At 47.4% G+C, this 14306-nt stretch overlaps 1 protein-coding gene across 11 annotated transcripts in view; it reads left to right on the top strand.

Annotated features, from left to right (window-relative positions):
• Window positions 1–13998, top strand: part of SPOCD1 (SPOC domain containing 1) — a 52182-nt gene extending 38184 nt beyond the window's left edge. For 5 of the 11 annotated variants that reach the window (XM_081334925.1, XM_081334929.1, XM_081334928.1 and 2 more), the window contains 3 exons: window positions 5929–6018; window positions 8574–8760; window positions 12405–13998. In XM_081334925.1, coding sequence (XP_081191051.1) covers window positions 5929–6018; window positions 8574–8760; window positions 12405–13297 — 1170 coding nt within the window. In that variant the 3' untranslated portion in view covers window positions 13298–13998. Of the gene's footprint in view, window positions 1–5928; window positions 6019–8573; window positions 8761–8962; window positions 9072–10000; window positions 10300–12404 lie in introns of those variants that run through there. The other 6 variants (XM_081334931.1, XM_081334930.1, XM_081334924.1 and 3 more) reach the window with 6 other exon arrangements.
• The last annotated feature ends 308 nt before the right edge of the window (window positions 13999–14306 follow it).

Below are 14306 nucleotides of genomic sequence, written 5' to 3'. Positions count from 1 at the left end.
AGGCTGCTGAGAGAAGGGAGCGGCAGAGCCTTGCAGAGCTGGCGGTAGTCCAGCGTTGTTTCTCCCCCTCGTGCGTGCGTGTGTGTGTCAGACCCACGGGAATGGCTGGTAGGGAAGCGGCATTCTGGTATTCCCCCCCTTCCTGTGTGTCGAGCCCACGGGGCTTGACACACAGAGAAACGCAAATGCCGGACTGCCGCCACCTTTACTAGCCATTCCTGCGGGTCTGACACACACACACACACACACACACACACACACACACGCACGAGGGGGAGAAACAACGCTGGACTGCCGCCACCTCTGCCAGCCCTGCAAGCCTCTGCCGCCCCGGCGTTGGTGGTCGAGCTCTTCGGAGCCGGCAGAGAATCTCCTGCAGGAGGAGGTCGCGGCTTTCTCTCTTGCTTCGGACTGCAAGGATTTAAACTCCAGGAACAAGTCCCGATGGAAGTTTTTTTAAAAAAAATACTCCTCCGGGTCGGACAGGGGACCCAGGCTGAGGTCTAGGGGTAGTGGGGGGGGGCTCGCGGACATAGATGGGCTCAAGTGGAAGCCAAGCAGCCCTCCCGAATCGGGCTTCTGGACGGAGCAGCCGGTGGTGCGTTTCAAAAAGCAGAAAAGTTGGATTTTGAACATTTCAGCAGCGCATCTGCACCCGCTGCTTTTAGAAAGTACGAGGACCGGCAACTCGGGAGGCCGTGGGTCAAGCAGGCTACGCTTCCCCGGGCGCCTCAACGGCACCCATCCTCCCCCGCGAGTCTTCACTACCTGGCCCCTGCAGAATTGCGGCGGCGCCCCCGGAGAAGCCTACCCCGAGGCTGCGGCCGATTTTTCCTTCTCCAGGCATCTGCCGCCCAGAGCGTTGTTTCTCCCCCTCGTGCGTGCGTGCGTGCATGTGTGTGTGTCAGACAGAAATGGGCGGCAGAGGCCTGGAGAAGGAAAAATCGGCCGCAGCCTCGGGGTAGGCTTCTCCGGGGGCGCCGCCGCGATTCTGCAGGGGCCAGGTAGTGAAGACTCGCGGGGGAGGACGGGTGCCGTTGCAGCGCCCGGGGAAGCGTAGCCTGCTTGACCCACGGCCGGCGGGGGAGACCGGTGCAGGGACACCCCGGGGAGCCTCCGCCGTGGGGAGGTGCCGCCACTGCCTTTCGCTCCTCCACGACTGCGGAGGCTTCCCGGCAGCAACCTCGAGAGCCGCAAAGCAGGAGCGCCCGCCGGACGGGTCGCGGCTGGAGGGCCGACCTTTTTCCTTCCATGTGCGGAGCGAAGCGCTTCGACTGCGTCGTGGAAGCGCCACCCGAGAGTCTTTCGGGTGGCGGATCCAGCCCCGCCACGGGCGCTGAGTTTGAAGAGAGGCTGGGCCTCCCGCTGCATCAGCCGAGAAGTGGAGTTGCCGGTCCTCGTACTTTCTAAAAGCAGCGGGTGCAGATGCGCTGCTGAAATGTTCAAAATCCAACTTTTCTGCTTTTTGAAACGCACCACCGGCTGCTCCGTCCAGAAGCCCAGATTCGGGAGGGCTGCTTGGCTTCCACTTGAGCCCATCTATGTCCGCGAGCCCCCCCCCACTACCCCTAGACCTCAGCCTGGGTCCCCTGTCCGACCCGGAGGAGTATTTTTTTTTAAAAAAAACTTCCATCGGGATTTGTTCCTGGAGTTTAAATCCTTGCAGTCCGAAGCAAGAGAGAAAGCCGCGACCTCCTCCTGCGGGAGATTCTCTGCCGGCTCCGAAGAGCTCGACCACCAACGCCGGGGTGGCAGAGGCTTGCAGGGCTGGCAGAGGTGGCGGCAGTCCAGCGTTGTTTCTCCCCCTCGTGCGTGTGTGTCAGACCCGCAGGAATGGCTAGTAAAGGTGGCGGCAGTCCGGCATTTGCGTTTCTCTGTGTGTCAAGCCCCGTGGGCTCGACACACAGGAAGGGGGGGAATGCCGGAATGCCGCTTCCCTACCAGCCATTCCCGTGGGTCTGACACACACACACACACACACACACACCAGGAAATCGAGAGCGCAGCCTTAAGTTAAAGGTGGCGGACGGGCCCGAGAAAAAAGGCTGCAAAACTCCAATCTTTTAAAGCGTGCAGTGTTGTTGTGTTTTTTTTTCCTCCCCCCGAAAGTGAACGGCAGCTTTCCGTACTAGTGTATTTGTACTGCCGCGAGTGACAACTGACAAAGCTTGCCGGTGTGATCTTGATTTTGGAACTGATAAAGTCTGTTAACAGGCTCAACTAAGATGGCGGACGTGTCGAGCTGAGCTCCGTGAGCTCCGTGAGTTTGGTGTGGTTTGGTGGTCTTGGGGGCGCCCTTGGAGTGCATAATGCCTCCACGTTAGGGCTGGATGACTAGACTGCTTTGTCGTCCCTGTTTTTGGGGGCGTTGGTGCCCTCCATATCGGCGAGAGGCAGCTGGAGGTCTGGCCGGGAGATTGTAGCCGTTTTGAAACGCCGCGTCTTGAAACGCCCGATCAGCTGATTTTCGGGTGGAAGAGCCGCGGCTTGAATCTGTTTGCATCTGCCTGAATTAGACCGAAACGGCCTGAATTTGACCAGAGTTGCTTTGTAATGGCTGGAGGAACTGCAGAGGAGGTCTTGCCGGGAGATTGTGGCCGTTTTGAAACGCCGCGTCTTGAAACGCCCGATCAGCTGATTTTCGGGTGGAAGAGCCGCGGCTTGAATCTGTTTGCATCTGCCTGAATTAGACCGAAACGGCCTGAATTTGACCAGAGTTGCTTTGTAATGGCTGGAGGAACTGCAGAGGAGGTCTTGCCGGGAGATTGTGGCCGTTTTGAAACGCCGCGGCTTGAAACGCCCGATCAGCTGATTTTCGGGGCGGAAAGAGCCACGGCTTGAATCTGCTTGTATTTGTTTGAACTTAACCAGAAACGGCTCGTAATGGCTGGAGGAACTGCGGAGGGAGTGAATGCTCCAGCCTGGAATATTTGGAAAGGCTGGGGGAACCGGATGAACTGCAGCTTAAGCGACTGTTGCCGGAGGAGCCATGGCTTGAAACGCCCCAGTTTTGGGGCAGCGTTTGCTTGTTCCGGGTAGAAAAAACGCTGTCGACCCCGGCATCTTTTGCGGGGATTTCCCATTTCCCGTTGCGAAACCAGCCGAGCCCAAGTCCACCCTTTCTTTTTTTTTCCACGGCACGCTCGGTGCCTTTCCCACGATCGTGTCTCCTTCAGATCTTACGCAAGCTTCCTCGATTTCCTGGTGTGTGTGTGTGTGTGTGTTTCTTTCTTATTCCTCCCTTCTCTGGTGGTTGGAAAGGCGTGTGACGCGCTTCGACAACAACTCTGCTGGCTCTCTCGGTGGGAACCTCCCATCCTCTATATACCCCCATTTCGGCTGCTTCGCAAACTGCTTCCTCCACCCCACCCCACCCCACCTCACCCCTCCCCGCAAAAGATGCCGGGGTCGACAGCGTTTTTTCTACCCGGAACAAGCAAACACGCAGGCAACCCTGCACTATTCAGCTCAGTGAAGTCACGCTTGGTTAAAAAACAGATTTAATAATAATAATAATAAGAAGAAGAAGTTGGGCTGATCAAATGTTTCAATAATGACTGAAGGAGAGCTGCTTGTACCTTGGTCTTTGTGCTGGTGTCTTGACATGCCAGTGTTTTTATTTATTCCATTTATTCCATTTGATCAGCCCAAAGTACAAAAAAACAACCAAAAACAAGGTCTAGTTTCACGGCGATGAGCGACCGGAGTGCCAATCAATTAGTTAACAGACTTCATCAGTTCCAAAATCAAGATCACACTGGCAAGCTTTGTCAGTTGTCACTCGCGGCAGTACAAATACACTAGTACGGAAAGCTGCCGTTCACTTTCGGGGGGAGGAAAAAAACACACAACAACACCGCACGCTTTAAAAGATTGGAGTTTTGCAGCCTTTTTTCTCGGGCCCGTCCGCCACCTTTAACTTAAGGCTGCGCTCTCGATTTCCTGGTGTGTGTGTGTGTGTGTGTGTGTGTGTGTGTGTGTGTGTGTGTGTTTCTTTCTTATTCCTCCCTTCTCTGGTGGTTGGAAAGGCGTGTGACGCGCTTCGACAACAACTCTGCTGGCTCTCTCGGTGGGAACCTCCCATCCTCTATATACCCCCATTTCGGCTGCTTCGCAAACTGCTTCCTCCACCCCACCCCACCCCACCTCACCCCCCCTTTTTCCAAACATTTTGTTTGCACCTCTGGGCCAAGCACGCAACTCCGAAAACGATCCCACCACTGGCAACTCCCTAGCACCGTAGGCAAAAACTAAAGTCGAAGCCACACCTGACAATCGGGGAGGGGAGGGGAGGGGGGAGGAAGGAGGAAGAAACCAGCGCACCCTTCGCCCTTTTATTGTCGCAATCGAAGAGGCAGGAGAATGCGGGGTGGGGAGGGGAGAGAGAGAGAGAGAGAGAGTAGAAATCCCTATTTTCGGAGCCGAGAAGAGAAGCGCGGCTACAGCAGTCGCTAGAGTTCCCCCCAAGGGGGCGGAGAAAGAAGAACTCTCGGAGCGTTTCTTTCGTAAATACGCACGCAGGCACACACTCGCCCAGCCGCGCGCTTCGCCCAGCTTCTCGCGGGGAGTTTGCAAGCCCTTCGTTTCTCTTCAGGGCCGTCAGAAGGGCGAGCAAGTCTCTGCCCTGCCCTGCCCTGCCGTGGGGGTGGGGAGCCAAGCGTGCTTGACGTTCCTGGAAACGAGAAGGGCCTGCGGAGACTGACACCAACCCGAGTGCCCAAGCGGGTCTTCTCAGCGTCAGGCAAAGTAGCTCACATGCAAAACAAGCCCGGCAGAGGAGCCGGAGCAGCTCCGCTGCTGGGGGCGCGTCTCGGCCGGGCCTTGTAGGATCTGGGCCAGGCGCCTCTGCTCGCCGCTCCGGCTCCTCTGCCGGGCTTGTTTCGCATGTGATTCCGGGCCAGGTGCTGCTGAGGGCGAGCAGAGGCGCCCGGGCCGGATCCTGCAAGGCCCCGGCCGAGACGCGACCCCCAGCAGCGTCAGGCAAAGTAGCTCACATGCAAAACAAGCCCGGCAGAGGAGCCGGAGCAGCTCCGCTGCTGGGGGCGCGTCTCGGCCGGGCCTTGCAGGATCTGGGCCGGGCGCCTCTGCTCGCCGCTCCGGCTCCTCTGCCAGGCTTGTTTCGCGTGCGAGCTACTTTGCCGGCCGCTGCTGAGGGAAGATCTCTGGAGAGGAGCATAAGGTGAGCTGCTGCATTTCCCAGCCTCGGCTTATACTCGAGTCACTAACTTTTTCCAATTTTGGGGGGTAAAATTAGGGGTCTCGGCTTATATTCGAGTCGGCTTATACTCAAGTATATACGGTACCCACCTTACTAAGGATAGGTATATCAGTTTGTGCTTCTATATCCTTAATTCTTTGGGCAACTCTTTTTTTAGATTGTTCTCCTGTTATGCAACAAACAGGAAGGCCACAGCTTCTTACAAAATTTGTTAGTTTGGTGATCCAGGAGATTTGTGATTGCAGTTTTATTTGCTCTAGTAGGCATAATTTGGGGAGTCTATCAGTCTCCATTTCATTAACTTTGCACCAGTAGTTATAAGCTCTAATTTTAGATAATGCCTGAATTGTATGAATTCCCAATTCAGCTCTAACTGCTGCAGCAGATGTTCTTGGATCTACACCCAAAATACATCTCAGATGCTGGGACTGTGTTTGTTCTAAAACTGTGGTTGAATAAAGACCCCAAATTTCTGCTCCATACAAGAGCATTGTCGTAACCTTAGCCTTATAAACTTTGAGTAGTGGAGCTAGGGACCCTGGGTAACTATGGTTCTTTAGTTTGAGCAATAAATTCAAACGGTCTTTTGCTCTAAATGTACTCCATTGATGATGGCAGGCCCAAGATCCAGTCTGGGAAAAATCTTCCTACCAGTTATGGAACTTCCTTTATTGCAACACTGAATGTTTGCCTCTTTTATTTTCTTGTAGGCTTTACCAACAGTTCTTCAGTCACAGGGATGTATTCTCCCCAAGGATGTCTGGGCTTATGTAGATAGCATATGGCCAGCAAAGAGAGAGGTAATTTCATTTTTCCCAAATTCTTCCATATCCTAACAAACTAACTTCCACTTCTAAAAATAGGATATGATGGACTCTATTTTTTCCGTATGAGCCGTATATTTGTAAATGTAATTAATTTTTGAGAAAATCTTCATATGTATGGATATGGTTTCTTATAAGGAACTACTTAGATTGCAAGGGACTGATTGGCAACTTAAATCATTAGAGGAGTTAAGACAAGAAAACATAAGTTACTCTTGGTTTCAATATACCCAATTGAAAGTTAGGTGGAAGTCAGAACAAAAGGTTGGCATCACAATTACAGATCAAAATTTAGTAAAACAAATTAGAGATTTAAATTGTGCACATATAAAGAGGATATATAATGCTTTAATTGAATTGGATTCGTGGTGGACTTGTAGAAATATAAAAGCTTTTTGGATCAAAATTTGGTGGAATATTCAAAAGATTTTTAAGAGAAAGATAAAGTTTTCTCCGCAATTGTTTTTATTGGGTATTGTTGTAGATTGTGATGTTAAAGAAACTAACTTGATGTTGAACATGATAACAGCAGCACGGTTACTGGTGGGACAATATTGGAAGAAGGATAGTTTGCCCACTATAGAAGAATGGGTGTTTAAAGTTTCGAATCTTGCAGAAATGTCTAAGATTTCTGCTTATTTGAAAGATCATTCACAGGAAAGATATATTTCAGTTTGGAGGAGATGGATAAATTATATTCAGAACAAATATGGGACTAAAAAGTTCCATTTAGCTTATGAGTAGATTTTAGTGGGATATTGTTATTGGTACTTTGTTTGTAGTTATGTTAAAGGGGAGTTAAAGCACATTATGAATTTGGTTAATTGTATATTATGCATAATTTTTATTTAGAATATGATTATTGTAACTATAATCCTGTATTTAGCTCTGGGAAGTGGGGGGGAAGTGGGGGGGTTTGGGGTGGGAGGGATTTGGGGATATATTGTAAAATTTTGTTTTTGTAAAACTCTTTAATAAAAAAAAAAGAAAATCTTCACCAGTAAGAATATCTAGAATTTGGTGGGAGAAATAAACTAAAATAAGGATTGTAACAGGATCTATGATAAGGCAACCAGAATGACTGAACAGAAAAGAAATATTAGACTGATATGATTATTATTTTTAGGAATATTGGGAAAAAAGTATATATTCAACTGTGATTTATCAAAACAATAAGAATTGTATTAACTCAATGTTTGCAAAAGAGGATGTTTTGGGGAAAGAGGAAATCCAACTAAAATTATTATGTGGCATATGGATTATAGAAATTAATTGTTAATGATTGTTTTACAAATGTAACCCAGACAACACAGTGTCCACCAATGATCAAGTGAGTTATGTTTTTTTAAAAAATCAATAAAATATTTTTTTTTTAAAAAAGAGAGAGGATACGATGGACATTGGGAGTCATTTAATCCAACCTTCTCCCCATAGCTGGAATCCCCTGATTTGGCTGGTAGTGTCTGGCTGGCCCAAAGTCACACAGGAAGCTCGCATGCCGAGGGAAAAACTAGAATCGCGGGGCCTCAGTTTGTAGTCTGTCACCACCTAGCCATCTTCTGCAGCCAGCAGACCCCCTTGACTTTTGTTCTGTACATACGCAAAGAAGAGTTTTTTTTAAAATCCCATTTATATCCCGCCCTTCTCCGAAGACTCAGGGCGGCTTACAATCTAAAGCACAAGTCAATGTGCTTAGCAAATAGCCTTCATTCTATGTATATGCCTGCTTATTAGGGCTTTCACACACACCCCAGCGGCATTATTACAAAGTCAGCTTAATTGCCTCCAACAATCTGGGTCCTCATTTTACCTACCTCGGAAGGATGGAAGGCTGAGTCAACCTTGAGCCTGGTGGGATGCGAACCTGCACTAATTGCAGGCAGCTGGTGTTACTTAAGGAGGCATTAGCCCACTGCTCCACCAAGGCTCTTTGTATATTTGTGTGTGTTATTATTATTATTATTTTGACATTCATTGCTAGCCTCAATTCATTCTCTGTCTTAGGCGTCCTGACCCCGTCTTTGGGCTTATATTCTAGTTTCATTATATAAGCTTTTCACTCCATTTTTTTTTTAAAATTGCCCTTTGTGTTTCTCAGTTTATCAGAGAGCATATTTTGAAACTATGCTGGTCTCTTCAGCTGTCCCTCATTTTTCTTTCTCTCTAGCACTGTTTGTGTTTGGGCTTTGATTAATTTGCTTTTCAGACTCTCCCAAGCCTTCTGAAGAGCTTTTCCCTTCAGTATTTCCATTCTTGAAATCCTCCCTGTTTCCCCCTGGATGTAAATTCTACACTCAGAAGGTCAAAGGTTTTGCAGTCTCTACTTCTTCAGTTATTTCTTGGGTTAGGCTTAATTTGCCAGTGTAACTCTTCACACAAAGCAAGTCTCTGAACACAAAGAGTTTGTCCATTCCTGCAATGTGTAGATGGTATAGGCAGCCCTTGCTTTAATTCTTGCAAGAGAAACCATACATTATATAGACAAGTGATTTCCCGTCAGCTAATGGCCTAATTCTTACCTTTCCATTTAGGAAATGGGGGTGATACGATTCCGTCCCAGTTTATCCAGAGATTCCAGTTCTTACCACACATTGTATACCTACCTGAACGACAGACAGAGATACGCCGTTGTGGAAAGTAACCAGATGGAGATATTCCTGGTGCCATTACCAGCCTACCAATTGGTGCCTCCCCAATTCCACCCAGTAGGTGGACCAGGTAGGAACCAGACCAGGTGTCTTTTATGTTGTTGGTTTTTAGGAACCTGGACAGCTCAAACCAGGACCAATATTCTTTGTAAGATAAGCTTCTTGCCAAGGAAAACTGATGTGTTTTTTTGCTTTTATTTCTTTGGCTATTCTAATTTAATGCAACCTCTCCATTATGGGTTCTCTTTCAAGTGAAATTCTCTTGGTTTCAGCAGTTTTTGTAGAGTTACCATTTCTGGACTGCAGACGTTGGGATGGCAGGAAAGAGTATTCTGCATCTTTTTGCTGCCATCTGGTGGCACCTGAACTATTGCAGCTGAGGTATGAGAGCTCAAGTGAAATCAGAGAAATGAAAAAAAAAATCTGAAAAAAAACCCGGACACAGCAGAAAGCTGCTAGTACTGATGACGTTACTTAGGTCGTGAAACCCCCTACATTTAAGGCAGGGGTCGCCAACCTGTGGGCTACGGCCCAGTATCGATCCATGGCCTGTTGGCTACCGGGCCACGGGAATGGCTGGTAAGTGTGCTTGCGTGTGCACGCACCCTCCCCACTCACGCTAATGCTGCCACGCGAGTGCTAGCGGCCCTGTTTGCGCACGCGTGGAGCGCTAGCACTGCCACCAGTGTCACACAGGCACTAGCGGCCCGTTTGTGCACGCGGGCAGGCACCAGCGCTGCCACCAACACCATCATGGGTGTGCGTGGCCCACTTGCACATGTGCGCAGTCGCTAGCGCTGCCACCATGCACATGTCCATTTTGCACATGCGCACGTGCATATGCGCACGCATACGTGCATGTGCATTGCCCTGCTCCTCCCTTTCCCTCCGGGCCGCCAACCCAGAAAGTTTGGGGAGCTCTGATTTAAAGGAACGATAATTAGGCAAAGGAGAGAAGAGTGAAGAAGACTCAGAAGTGTTAGCTCTGGTAGTATGTGCACCAAGGAGGCTATCCTCCATGTCAAGGATGCTCAGCCTGCCTCTTTGAGGTCAAAAAACTCCTCTAAAAGTGGCCAGTAATTTGTTATGTTTAATGTGACCAAAGAGGGAAACCACTGAGAATGCATGCGGGGAAAAAAAATCACACAAAAATTCATATTTCACATGAAGTTCAAAGGCAAAGGTAGATTGAGCCCAAAAAAGGTGATAAAAACGTGCGTTATGTAGATGGGTTCGATTTTGACTTTTCTGGTGCGATGCAGACCAGGCCTCTTGAATGATTCAGTTTCCTATACTTTTATATGCTTCAGGAGCAAACGCGGGAATTTTGGAACTTTTATTGAACTTTATTAACTCTCCAGTGCATGGTGCCGGTTACAATCAACCTCCGCAACGAGGCGAGACTGTTCTGCACTCTTGCAGAATCTTTGATGACTGGACCTTTCGGGATGTCTGCTTTCTTCAGCTGTCATCTCCCACCTCCTCTCCCCCCCAAGGCTGTCATTTTCACTGGCTTTGTTACGATGACCTTTGCGTGCCTGTTTGGAGACAACATGGCATTTGATTGTCCTGCGGCAACTGGAACAGGATATTAAAATTTCTCCATCGACATTTGGAATTGGCCTCGTCCTTTCACTTTGCATTGCAAAATGCCAGAGAATCATATGCACAGCTACCAAGTTTGCTATTTACTTAGATCTCGGGTGAGGGGTGAAGAGAACCAGGCAGGGGAGCGTGTGCCAGTTGGTCAAAGCAATTCATCCCATCATTTTCTAAATAAAGCAGAATAGTCTCCTTCACAGCATTGGTTTGCTTCAGATCTAAGCAAAAGATTCTAAGAGCTGTACACCAGAACATGAAGCATTAAGGTAAAGCATTGCGTAGCAGCTATAAAATGTTAGTTAAATCTTTTGGATAAATAAGGCCCAACAAGTTTAAAGACTTGTTTTAAAATCCCAAGATTACATTTTGCTTTTCCTCCCCCCCTCCCCATCTCCCCCTACCCTTGGTCAATTTTGACTTGCAAACTGTTAGGTTGTTTTTATTATATCTGAGAGGCTTCACATACACAGAGCAGTAGATCACAACTCCTTAGACCAGGGGTCTTCAAACTTGGCCCTTTTATGACTTGTGGACTTCAACTCCCAGAATTCCTCAGCCAGCATGCCTGGCTGAGGAATTCTGGGAGTTGAAGTCCACAAGTCATAAAAGGGCCAAGTTTGAAGACCCCTGCCTTAGACTCTTACAGAGTGTCCGTATTCAGGGAAATGCTTATAGGAAGAGTTTGCGGACACAACAGCCCTAGATTAATTGCCTTAGTGGAGACAGGAAGAAAACCATATACATAGTTTTGCTTACAGCAGCCCACAGAAATCAGTAACTTTATCTGCTATACGCTAAATAAATAAATATCTCCATCTCTATATCTCAGTTACCTCACCTATGCCTATATATCTATATCAGTGATGGCGAGCCTATGGCATGCATGTCAAAAGTGATACACCGTGACGTTTTGCGTGACACGCCAGTGTTCATCAACATCCAACAACGACTGTCCTCCCTGTTTGAATTACCAAAGAAACTGAATGGCTACGGATATAAGAAATATGTGACTCTTTCACATCTTCTGCAATCATTTTATGCACAATTAAACTTTAAATTTAAACTTTGGGCTCAGTTGTGGTCGTAGGTTGAGGGCTATAATAATAATAAAGTTGGAAGGGACCTTGGAGGTCATGTAGTCCAACCCCCTGCTCTGGCAGGAAACCCTATACCATTTCAGGCAAATGGCTGTCCAGTCTCCTCTTAAAAGCTTCCTGTGTTGGAGCATTCACAGCTTCTGGAGGCAGGTTGTTCCACTGGTTAATTGTTCTAACTCTCAGGAAGTTTCTCCTTAGTTCTAGGTTGCTTCTCTCCTTGACTAGTTTCCATCCGTTGCTTCTTGTCCTACCTTCTTGTCCCGCCCAAACCTTAAAGTAGATTCTCCCCATCCATATCAGCATGTGATTGGTTACCTTCAAAAGTGTGATTGAGGGTGACATGAAAGAGAGAGCAGCTTGCAAAATGCAATGGGGAACATGGCAGCTCCACAGTTCATTTGTCACCCAACTGCTGCATGGGCTGGTTGTTTGCACAGCAAAGCTCATTTTCCAGGAGCACTAAGGGTAGAGGATATCTGCAACCACAGTCTGCCAAATGACCATACTATCAGCAATTGTGTGTCCTCATCCTCGCGTGAACAAGACGTTGCACTGAATTATGAATGGCTGTGTGAAGAGATGCTTCTCTTTTGTTCAGGATGTGTGTGTGTGTGTGTGTGTGTGTGTGTGTGAGAGAGAGAGAGAGAGAGAGAGAGAGAGAGAGAGAGAGACATGCCACTAGAGTCAAGTTAGCCATTTTGCAAAATTTTTGACACAGTCAAGCCCAAGAGGTTCCCCATCACGTCGCCATATATATATGCATGTATGTCCAGATTTAAATTGTAGGCTTTTGCTTCCTGCAGAAAAGACAGCAGAAAATTGGCTGTTCTCTTCACAGCCTTCAGATTGGGAAGGATATTATTAATGTTGGCATTCTGCCCCACTAACTTCATTCTTTTCAGTATTGGCAAAATACAGTGAAGAGAAAGTGCTTTAAAAAAAAGAAGGCTGAAACTCTTGTTATCCCTGGGCGTGTCTTTTTGATTCCATGGCTTTGTGTTTTTTTTTTCCACAGGTCTTCATCGATGCCACCCAGCTTTGCTATTGGGGCTAATTTTGCCCAAAAGAACTCTTCTGGACAGTCTGAAGACAAGTCATGATCTTCCACCTACAGCCAAGAAAAAGAGAGTCACTTCTAAGGTCAACCCGAAAAACAGCCGCTTCACTCTCCCTTCACGTTTACAGGTAGACGTTGGTCAGGAGCAGAGCCCGCGGCCTCTGTGCACAGAGGGCCTTTCCCCTGGGGAAGGCCTGTCAAGCCTTCCAAAGCAAGAGGAGCTGACAGTTGATAGTCTTCTTGATCTCATAGAACAGCTCAAAAGAGAGATAGTGTGTAGAGTGCCTTCCACTTCTTGCCAGCAAGATGCAAGAGGTGAAGTCAACCAGCCTTTTTTGACAGCAGATTCTGCTTCAACTGGAGAACAACTGGGCAATTTAACCCTGGGAATTTTGGGAGCACCGCCATGTCAGAATAAGGAAGAGATACAGTTTTTCGTTGATCCTCCATCAGATTTCTGTAGCATGCTTGGGCCTCTTTTACCTTCTGGGGTTTTACATCCAGATCAACACGGAACTCACGTGGCATGTGGAGCCCAAGGAATAAACACCTTTGAAAATCTACTTTTACCGAGTGTCTTTTGTGCTGAAGCTGTGACACCTGTTGAGGAATCTCAGGCTCAACTTTCACCCCAAATTCCTTATACCAACACGATTGGAGAGCATAACCCATCTGTGCAGGAAACTTTATCTCTCATCCAGACAATGATGCAGTCCGACATTCAAAATCTGGAAGCTCAGTCACGCAGTCTCCTTACACAGGAAATGATCTCTGCCTTGTCTCAGATTCCAGCAGGAACAGAGTCGTTTCCAGTCCAGCAAGATGGCGGACACTACATAGGACCAACTTGAGATCTTGGGAGGGCGACAGATGTTATGGTGGCAGTTTAAAGCTGTAAAGGGGAAAACTGCTCTCTTGAGAGCAAACAGGGTAGAAATAGGGGTGGAATAAGATGCAGGCGAAGGAAGTTTCATTACTCTCTTAGCCTGCCTGCATATTTATTCCTTATAATTCTAAGAGACTAGGGTAGATTTAGGTTTTAATTGTGCATTGATCAGGGTTTAAAAGTTCATTTAGATGAGTATTTCTCAATTTTGGCAACTTCCCCAGCCAGTAGGGAATTCTGGGAGTTAAAGTTCCACACATCTTAAAATTGCCAAGATTGAGAAACACTCAGTTGGATGCTGTAAATTGTCTGAATCCTAGTGTGCCCATCTCATACCATGGTTGTGACAAACAGGTAGCCAATTGGCTCACCAGAAACCATTGTAATCTCAAAATGAGCATTTTCCATGAAGTTAATGGAAATTGGCATTTGGTCATTCCCAGGGCAAAAAGAGATGGATAAGTTTCCTGTTTTTCTGTTATATGCTGATGACTTTGAATATGTATGTGGGCAAGAGGCAGATTCCATGAGGAAAATGAGGATTGCATTGTGGTTGAAGCTGTTTGTCTGAATAGAAGACAAATTGTACCTAACATGTATGTTCATGTTAAGAAAGCATTCTAAAGCGTTAAATAAAAAAATAAAGGTTTAACTACTTTTATAAGAGTATGGAGTTTGAGTTTTTTTCTTAAATATTTCTTTACCTATGCTGAGGTAAGGAAAAAGTTGGAATAGTTGTTTTCTGAATACAGTCTCAGAGCTTTGAGTAATTCAATCTTACTTTAGGATGTGTGGACTTCAGCTCCCAGAATTCCCCAGACCACATGTTGGGAGTTGCAATCCACACATCTTAAAGTTGCCAAGACTGCAGAAACACTGGTCTAGTAGTGCAACTCCCTTCTCACTGTAGGATGCATTAGAACAGACGTGTCAAACTCAAGGCCCGCGGGCCACATCCGGCCTGTGATGTGTTT

Source organism: Vipera berus (assembly GCF_964194415.1).
Source record: "Vipera berus genome assembly, chromosome: 9".
Taxonomy (NCBI): Eukaryota; Metazoa; Chordata; class Lepidosauria; order Squamata; family Viperidae; genus Vipera; species Vipera berus.
The sequence above is the reverse complement of the archived record's forward strand: the minus strand, read 5'-3'. Positions and strand labels throughout refer to the sequence as shown.